Source organism: Balaenoptera physalus (genome assembly GCF_965194825.1).
Source record: "Balaenoptera physalus genome assembly, chromosome: 12".
Lineage (NCBI taxonomy): Eukaryota > Metazoa > Chordata > Mammalia > Artiodactyla > Balaenopteridae > Balaenoptera > Balaenoptera physalus.
This window is the reverse complement of record NC_138897.1, coordinates 89,949,239-89,959,371: the sequence shown is the minus strand read 5'-3', so window position 1 is coordinate 89,959,371 and position 10,133 is coordinate 89,949,239. Positions and strand designations below refer to the sequence as shown.

The 10,133-nt window shown below is 40.1% G+C and overlaps 1 protein-coding gene across 6 annotated transcripts in view; it reads right to left on the bottom strand.

The window, feature by feature from the left end:
* Positions 1 to 4,361: 4,361 nt before the first annotated feature.
* CCDC62 (coiled-coil domain containing 62) overlaps positions 4,362 to 10,133 on the bottom strand; it is a 44,404-nt gene continuing 38,632 nt past the window's right edge. For all 6 annotated transcript variants that reach the window (XM_082418253.1, XM_082418254.1, XM_082418252.1 and 3 more), the window contains 2 exons: positions 5,201 to 5,288; positions 4,362 to 4,501 (listed from right to left, as the gene is read on the bottom strand). In XM_082418253.1, the coding sequence (XP_082274379.1) occupies positions 5,235 to 5,288 (54 nt within the window). In that variant the 3' untranslated portion in view covers positions 4,362 to 4,501; positions 5,201 to 5,234. The remainder of the gene's footprint in view (positions 4,502 to 5,200; positions 5,289 to 10,133) is intronic.

The following is a 10,133-nucleotide window of genomic DNA, read 5'->3' as shown; positions in this document are numbered from 1 at the left end:
AATGTAACTGCAGCTGTTATCAACGCGGGACTGTGCGATGATTTTTCAGAGACTGCGGGCTCTGCACGAGGACACCTTGCAAGAGCTGAGAAACGGTAAGGGGACCAGGAGAGGCAGGGCTGGGCCAGCCTGCAGACAGCTCCGGACCAAACGCAGAGCTGGGCCATCAACGTGCATGGAACAGGTGCCACAGGAGGTGGTGTGAGATTTTTAAAAACATTGTTATTACTCGTTTGCTTTTAAAATTACCGGCCACAAGACTGAAGTTTTTCTTTTCTTTCTAAATCATAGTGTATGCTCTCAAATGGTTATTTTGTTTCTGCTATCCTCAGCTTTCCTCTCAGAATATAGGTGTGAAATCACCCAATACAGGTACTAGGGAAGGTACACCCCCTTTGAAGAGGGAAGGTGATGCCTACATAACCCTGAACATTGTCTCCCTGACCCTTTCTGTAACCTCACTGGTTCCTCACTGCCTAGTCCCAGAGCTGACACTGGGAACTTGAAAGATGTATTTAACAAGGCTTTCCTCTCACTCCCCTAAAGATGGGAAATAACCACGCTTTATCTAATTCCAATCACCGAAAAGCTTCTTTACCAGAATAACAATAGAATAACAATAGCTAATATTTACTGAATATTTATCATTTGCTAGGCACTGGACAAAACCCTTTACTTGTATTATTTCATTTTTAACTCTCAGCACCCTAGTCAATAGCTGTGGTGGAATAAGGCCTGCAGTAAAGGGATTTGCAGGCTCCAGACCAGCTGTTTCTCAGACTCCTTTTTCCACATCCAACGAAAGCGCTTATCCTGTGATCTTCACACTTAACACAGCGTCTTCTTTTAAAGCAGGCAACACCCCTCTGGGTTTAGAATGTCTGCCACAGGGACTTCATCAGCGACCAACTACCACTCTTTCAATAATAAAGAGTTGATTACTGTGCCAGGCGCTGGGCTCAATATTGTCGGGATCCCAGAGTACTTCGCTAAAACATCGCTATTGAATGTAATTTATCTGTTTGTAAGAAAGATTTCTGAGCAGCTGGAGGGCAAGGACCACCCTGTCTTACTCAGTTTTGTTTGTTTGTTTTGGCCGCACCGCACAGCTTGTGGGATTTTTAGTTCCCCAACCAGGGATTGAACCCAGGCCCTTGCGGAGTCCTAACTACTGGACCACCAGGGAATTCCCTGTCTTACTCAGTTTTATACCTTCAGTGCCTAGCAGGGTGTCTGGTGCATTAGCAACGTCCAGTAAAAAATGTGTGTGAAATGAAGGAGTTGAAAAAGTGAGTGAACAGCCCCCCATAATTTGGCACTTCAACATACCGCTTAGTGTCATGAAAGAGCATTCCCGGAGACAAAAGGACACAAGCTTCCCCACTCTCAATTTGTCAGGTTCACCTCTCAGAACACCTTCAGGCAGGAGACCTGGTTCTAGAACTGGCTCTGTCACTGGCTGAGATTCTCCTTGTTGTGATGTATCTCCAGGGCTGTTTAATGCTTCCCCTGGGCCATTACAAAGGCAAAGCATTTAGGTTACAAATTAGACCTGATTTCAAGGAAAACCCAAGAAGACAAACAATCGAGTTTACATCACTGGGCTTACTAAATGATGGTGCTGCAGTCCCCACACTGCCTGCCTCATTGACACGCGTGTCTGATCTGGTCCCAGCGTCTTTCCAGCTTGCTCCATTCTAGTCCATCAGGTCCGAAGATGTGTCATGCTCCTTTCCACCTCAGGACCTTTGCACATGCTGTTACCATTGTCTGGAATGCTCTTTCTCTTCCTGTTTGCCAGTTAGCATCTACTCATATTTCAGCTTAGTTCAGATGTCACTTCCCTGAGCCTTCCCTGAGCCCTCCACCCTTGACCTATGCCCCTGTTATATGCTGACACAGTAGCTCAAAGCTTTATTTCATAGCACTTACCAGTTTTTCATGACCTATTTGTCATTATTTGATTAAGATCTGTCTCTTCCACTAGACTGTAAACAAAGATTGAGTCTGCTTCGCTCATTGTTGTGTCTCCAGTGGCCAGCAAAGCAATACTTGATGTGCGCTCAAATTATTTTGTCTTCTTTTGTTAGATCTCTTAAGCATGCATTTGGCTGAGAACCCAGAAATCATCATTTACAGGACTGATTAATGTGCCCTCGTTTGATGAAGTTCTCGCAAAGGCCATTCTGGTTTTTAACCTACTGTGTCAGCTGTGGTTCTGATTAATGTGTCTGGTTTCTTAATCTGATCTTACTCACTATTCTCTGTCACGTATGAAGTGGTTGCCAAGATGATTGTTTAAGGTGTGGAATCATGAACCTTTCTGAAATGGACCCCAACAAAATTGTCATCACATGGCTCAAGAGAAACAAAGGTGCATGACTTTGAAACAGTCACCTAGCTACAGGTATCTAACCAGAGAAGGAAAATCTCAGGTCAAGGCCACCAAGAAAAACTGCAGGATCAATTAGCCATGGTATACAATGTTCCGAAACTCAGCCACATTCCTGAAATGAACCAACCTTACCCCTTAGAGGCTCTCAATCTCCTGCATCCTATTAGCACTTTTTAGTTAAAACTGTTGTTAAGTGATTATGTATTATCTTGATTCAGAGTTTCTTTCTTTGGGGTATTTCTATTTCTGTTTAATAGAGCTGTTCACAAACTCTAAAAATATACTCACATCAGTCTCTTTTGATGGCTGAGATAATTTCTGGCAGGCAAATTACAGTACAATTTAGTTGCCTCCTCTTTTTTTTTTTTTTCTATTTTTGGCCCCGGGGCCTGTGGGATCCTAGTTCCCTGACTAGGGATCGAACCCGTGCCCTCAGCAGTGAAAGTACAGAGTCCTAACCACTGGACCATCAGGGAATTCCCGCCTCCTCTTAAGATGAAAGAATGTTGACGACAAAATATAAAGGCTAAAATCTAGTTTCATTTTGCAACTATTTCAACATACTGAGGCTGCCTCTCTTTAACAGAAATTGCTCACATATTTAAATAACTTAGGTTGAGAGAGATAAATTGATAATTTAAGGTTTCCATTTTTGAACCGCATGTGCTGTAATTCACAAGAATGTGGAAGGGTAAGAATAGGTGTTGTAGATACTATAACCCTATGAGCTAAAATACATTTAGTTACAAAATAACTTTTGACTTATTTAAAATCCTTTAGTTCCCTGAAATTGTTCTTTTTAGCACCTAACCAGTGTTCTCTTTTCACTAGGCAAGTTGACATGCAGCCATAAAACTATCATAAAGAGAAGGAGAAAATTTAATATTTTGTTTCTCAGAGCGAAAGTCAGCCTCTCCAGGGACATTTCAGGTTTCTACCTTGGAGGCAATAGTTCAGAATCGACTATACACTACCTTTCTCAGTCTTGCTCTGTACACACCAGCCTATCCTGGGCAGAAAGCAAGCATTTATAAAGAACATAGCCAAACCTCGCCCAATTTCTCTTTTCAGCACCCTAATTAAAAAGGCTAAATGGGGTGGCTCCTCCACTCTCATGAAAATCACCTCTGAAGTAGCACTAAAACCTTTTAACAAAGGGGCATTTATACAGCACAATAGAACTTTGATATCTGCAATGCTTAAAAAAATACATTCCCTGTTCCTGAGGAAATTAACTTGCCAGGTTTGGTTTCAGGAGACTGACTTTCCTTATTTCACCCCCCTGTCATAAAAAGAAATCCCAGAAAATTATTTTTATTATTAAAAATATTTTTTATTGACTGAAGCTGATCAGTATATTCTTTAAAAAATTACAAGTTAAAACAGGAATGTTTTAGTCTTTAATGATTAAAAAAAATGCATATAAAACTTTATCTTCCAGCAAGCTTTTGTTTGTATAAGTTGATAGGACTACTACTGACTGAGACAAGAGGGGGCTCTGCTCAGCTTTTGGAACAGAAGGACCTCGACTGTCAGTAACCCAGGAGATAGTTTCTGGTTTAAAATATTTTATATCATATCATTTTATGTCTTTACACAGCAAAGTTCAGGGCTAAAAACCACAAGAGAACATATTTCTCATAGATTTGGAGCTGACTCTGATAAGCTACTGGTTATAATTTAAATGTATGCACAGGTTTTAAAAAAATCAGTTAAAACAGCATTTTATATGCATGGATTCTCTGTTTGATGTTCACACTTTTAAAGAACTTCTCGAGTATTGAACTGTAGTGTGCATCTTTACAGAGAAGGCTTTTTCTCTCTTAGCATAATTCCAAGTTTGTATATTATATATAATATACAATTAGGTCTAATTTCTTACACATGAAAAATATTTCTTACACATGAAAAATATTTTTTACACATGAAAATGGTTAACCTGAAGACAAACAAAATATAGATGTTTAAAAATTAACTTTCAGTTTCTGCTCCCCTTTGGTATTAAATGTTGCTTACGAAGGATTACAATCCTCTTTTTGTTTTCAAGGTTGAGTATTAGGTATTGATGTCTGCTTCCTGCCTTCCACATGGATGAGAAATCGGCTTCTGCGGGAAGGAAACGGAGTTAAATAAAAATCAATGAGCACTGGATGGTGTGCTGTAAACTCCCAGTCTCTAAAAAATTAACTATATGTCTTGATTCTCATCAACATAAGGTCATGCAAAATATTATAAATATGAAAACTTCTCAGCAAAGAGAAAGAACAGAAGACAGGGAGACAGGGAGAGGGCTACTTACTGCTTTCAGGGTCTTAAAAATACTCTTATGCTTAAGTGGAAAACAACGGAAATGATTTTACCTTTTAACTGATCAAAATGGATTCTAAAGAAACTTTGCCTATGAAATGAAGGTCTGATAGAAGGAAACACAAATCAAGAAAGTGCTTACTGGGTCAATAAACCTTTTTATAAGACTTGAAACCCCAAGGAACAATTTCTTTCCAGACAGACATTCAGATGAAATGCTGACATGTGAGTTTACATTCCGATTTTGAAAGCTATATGAATTCACTTCCTTAGGTTTAAAATTCTGGGTACTGAGAACAAGAACTTTCTGATCTGCATTTCTCTTATAAGTAACTGACATTTTACTGTGATTAAATTTAGAAGGTATGTATAAATAGGTCAAACAAAAGAGAAAGGATTACAGGTCAAACAAACGCACTGCTGTGACTCCACATTATCAATGTTCCCAAGTTACTTATTAAATATAGATATAAGGTGAGATAAGGAAAGGTGACTTACCCATGATCACCATGAATACATGAATTTGTTTTCTTCAATTACTGAGAAGGGTATTTTTTTCAGCTGACTCTTCTGAGACTTCCACATTCTACAAAACAACTCCCAAATTAATACCCAGGATAGAACAACTAGAAAATACTTAAGAGGACAATACACAAATATAGCGGAAATGCCTTTAAAAGACCTTAGGGAATTAATGAAATACGATGAAGTAATTTCATACAACCACCATCCATCTACCCAAAAGATGTATTGATTTCCCGCTCATGTGTGGGGTCCCTGTCTCTAAACTGTAGCTGGAATGTTCTGTTTGCTTTACCATACATGTTATGGCTAAACCCTGGCAATTGGCTGATGCCCAAATATAACTGGCTCTTTGTCAGCCTTTATATAGACTCTGCGGTGAGCCTTTAATGAAGACAGTGGTCATCAAGAAGAATCAACAAGTCGTAGCGACACTTTAATTCATTACAGTGCCTACTGAGGGTGTAGCATTGTTAGGTTTGGGGAAAATATTAAAAAAGAAGAAGAAGAAAAAGAAGGAAAGAAGAGGAGGAGGATGCTTGGAAAGACACCGGTAGACTCCAGTGGTGAACCTGGCCTTGCTCAGCCTCTGCCTCCTCCCACGGGGCCTACGTTTGAACCATGTTGGGATTATTCTCGGTGCTTCCAGACCTCTGTGCTCTTAATCATGCTGCTTCCTCTCTACTGGAAGAGCCTTCCTAGGTATTTTACAATCTGATGTATTTTATTTTATTCATTTAAAAACATCATTCTAGAGACTTCCCTGGTGGCGCAGTGGTTGAGAATCCGCCTGCCAATGCAGGGGACATGGGTTCGAGCCCTGGTCCGGGAAGATCCCACATGCCGCGGAGCAACTAAGCCCGTGTGCCACAACTACTGAGCCTGCGCTCTAGGGCCCATGAGCCACAACCACTGAGCCCGCGTGCCACAACTGCTGAAGCCCACACGCCTAGAGCCCGAGCTCCGCAACAAGAGAAACCACTGCAATGAGAAGCCCGCGCACCGCAACGAAGACCCAACGCGGCCAAAAATAAATAAATTAAATAAGTAAATTTATTAAAAAAAAAAAAAAAGAAAAAAGAAAAGGTTAAGAACCCCGACAGGTCATCCCGACAGTTGCAAACTAGTGATGAGGATGTCCAGTCCCATGTTCTGGTCAAAAGTCCAAATTCAGTTTCAGGCTGTGTCCCCCTGACCCCAACACCACAAGAAGCCTGCCGTGGGTGAATGAGATGTGGCAGCTGTGCTGTTCTACTCTCTTTCCTTTTTTCTCTATTTTTAAATTATTGGGGTTTTTAAAATAGTTAATACCTGAGCATGGTTTCAAAAATATATATATTCTTAAAGAAATATATATATATATATATATATATTCTTATTCCCATCCCATATGTAGAATTCCACATGAATCTTTCAGCGTCCTGCTTCTTTTCACTTAATAGTATATCCTGGAAACATTTCCGAATCCAAGACCTTCCTATTCTGTCTCATGGTAATATTCCATGTGCCACAGCTATTCACTCAGTTCCCTCTTGCTGGACACCTGGATCGCTTCCTAACTCTTGCTGTTATAAAGCAATGCTGCCATGAAAAACTTGTACATATACCATTTTACACACATGCGGCTGTACCTGAACGAGAGATTCCCAAAGTGACACTGCCACGGCAAAGGGTCAGCTCTTCTGCAGTTTTTAGAAAACACTGACAGATTCCTTGCCAGAAGGACTGAATCGCTTTGTGCTCCCCCAGCAATGTGTGAGAGTGCCTATTTCAGAGAAAGGCTTTGAATGAAGACCCTTGTCTTTAGCGACAGATGGCAAAACCCTGGGGAAGCCGACAGGCTGCTCAGAACTTACCCTGCTTCCTTACTACAAAAATTAAGAATTTTTTACAACAGTATTTACTTTTTCTGTAACCAGTTATACTCTGTTCAAAGGACCAGAGGGGAGGAGTTTGCAAAGTGCATTGCCAAGTAGACTTCTGTTAGTTAAAATTCTGTTTTCCCAGCATCTTTAGAATCAGTTAATAATCCATGGGAAAATATATTACATCTGAAGACGATATTTTTTTCCAACTAAATGATTATCTGATTATAATCCTGTGGGATGTTAAGCAAGAGATTTAATCACTTGCCCTCCCCAGTAAAATGAATGGTTGAGACTGGATCTCTCTTTTGGATCCTTCTAGCTCAAAAATTCTCTTAAACCAACTTTTCACCAACCTCAAATAGCTTTAGCATTTTTTCAGTCTATACCTGAGGGTCACTGTTCTGCCTTTTTCCTGAACTCTTCCTATCAGTTCCATTCAAGGAGCATTCTCTGTAGCAGGTATGGCATGTGCTACACTGGGGAAGCCAGGATGAGTGAGAGGGGCTCCTTAACGCGCTCACGGAGGAGCAGAGACCCATGGATGTAATCAGCTGTCATGTACTGTGACACGCACTCTGATGGAGATGCTTACACAAACACACTCCCAGCTGTGCTATGAGGACAAAAGTGAGGGAGCTCCTGATTACATCTTAGGTAGGAATTTAACATAAAACCCCAAAGGAGAGGTTATTCTGAAATACAGTTGGTTCTGCTATGACACTTGTTTTGAAAACATGCATTTGTTCCAACACATCGGGTATATTAGGCAACAACTTGAGCGTGATGTGAAGTTTGTGTTTGTTAATGTGCGACTCTGTCCACGGGAAACACTAGGTGAACTGGGCCGGGCCATGTAGGAATACACCCCCCACACCCCTCCAAACACCACCCGCGGCGTGTCACGAGCCACATCCATCCACATCTGCTGCTACGACTTTCCATCCACTAACCCTCCTCCTACCACTTTCCAGTAAGTCACAAGCTGCAACCTCTCCGACGCCCAGTTCTACCTGCAGACCTCAGGTCTTTTTCAAGGTAAAGTGCCACATTTATGGCAATATTTGTGTATTTCTTAACTACTTAACATGTATAAAACTGTACTACCATTTAAATTACATTCCTATCCTTTTAAAAAATGTGTCACTGATAAGTTTTTGAGTATTATGCTCAAAACCCCATTTTCCCCATAAACTGTGTGGTTTTTATTGTGCAGGTTTGCATTGTGTGTTGATTTTTAGGAACCCGTATGTCGCATTACGGCAGATATAACTGTGGTTATCAAAATACTAAACAGGACTGTGATATAATAATATATATCCTTTTTATTAGTGCATTAAATAATAAGACCTAGCAGCAGGCCTAATGGTCTGTAATTCTGAGGTAGTGCTAAGTGTAAGTGATATTTCAAGATATATGTAATAACAGTAATATGGTAGGAAACTCTCTGTGATCCCTACTAATGACAGAGTCACAGGTAGTATGTACTATGATGGCTTGTTTCCTATATTCATAATTGAAGGAAGTGCTACATTTTAATTAGAGGTTAATAAAAATAACCTTACGTGTAATCTTTATCCCCGTCAAAGTTTATGGATCCCCTGAATTCTATTCAACAAACTCTGATTAAAAGTCTCTGCCCAACAAATCCATAAAGACAGGAAGTGGATGAGTGTCAGCCCGAGGCTGGGGGAGGCGCAGGGGGGAGTAAGTGCCAGTGGGTACAAGGTTCGTCTGGAATGATGAAAATGTTCTAAAGTCGGACTATGAGGATGGTTGCACAACTTTGTAAATATACTAAAACCACTGAATTGTACGCTTTTACATGGGGGAACTTTATGGTATGTACGTTATCCTTTAATAAAGCTGTTAAAAAATTTAAAAGCCCTTACCAATACTTAAAAATATGTTCTGCCCCAATGTAAATAAACTACTTCACTAATGCTTCAAAGATTTTGTCAAGAAAAAAATCTTCCTAGAAAACACCACAAAGTCCATCACGGTTTCTACTCTGAAAAGTTTATATGGCACACATGGCACAAATACTTTTAAAAATCACGATTCAGGGAGCCCATTATTCTTTAAGGTCATCTTTGCAATGACCTGTTGAAGCTAGTGGCAGTGAGCATGTTGATTCTAAAATGGTTAATGTCCTAGTTTCAGATCATCTGTCGCACAGGAACTGCCCCATAGAACTCTGAGTCTAACAAAATTCCAATGTGAAGAAGAGCTAAGCAAGAAATGCCACCAGAGAGAGTATTTCATGGAATAAGGCAAGGATGTTCGCTCTCACTATTTCTATTCAATATTGATCTGGAAGTCTTAGCCAGAGCGATAAGGTAAGAAAAAGAAATAAGGCATAAATATTAGAAAAAGAAATTCTTTATTCACAAATGACATGCCTGTGTATGTAGAAAATCCTAAGAAGCTACAGAAAATCTACTAGAAAAGGTGGATTTAGCAAAGATGCAATTTTTTTTGACATTTATTTTTTTTTTCTTATTAGTCATCAATTTTATACACATCAGTGTATACATGTCAATCCCAATCTCCCAGTTCAGCACACCACCATCCCCACCACCCCATGGCTTTCCCCCCTTGGTGTCCATACGTTTGTTCTCTACATCTGTGTCTCAACTTCTGCCCTGCAAACTGGTTCATCTGTACCATTTTTCTAGGTTCCACATACATGCGCTAATATACGATATTTGTTTCTCTCTTTCTGACTTACTTCACTCTGTATGACAGTCTCTAGATCCATCCACGTCTCAACAAACGACCCAATTTCGTTCCTTTTTATGGCTGAGTAATATTCCATTGTATATATGTACCACAACTTCTTTATCCATTCGTCTGTCAATGGGCATTTAGGTTGCTTCCATGACCTGGCTATTGTAAATACCGCTGCAATGAACATTGGGGTGCATGTGTCTTTTTGAATTATGGTTTTCTCTGGGTATATGCCCAGTAGTGGGATTGCTGGATCATATGGTAATTCTATTTTTAGTTTTTTAAGGAACCTCCATACTGTTCTCCACAGTGGC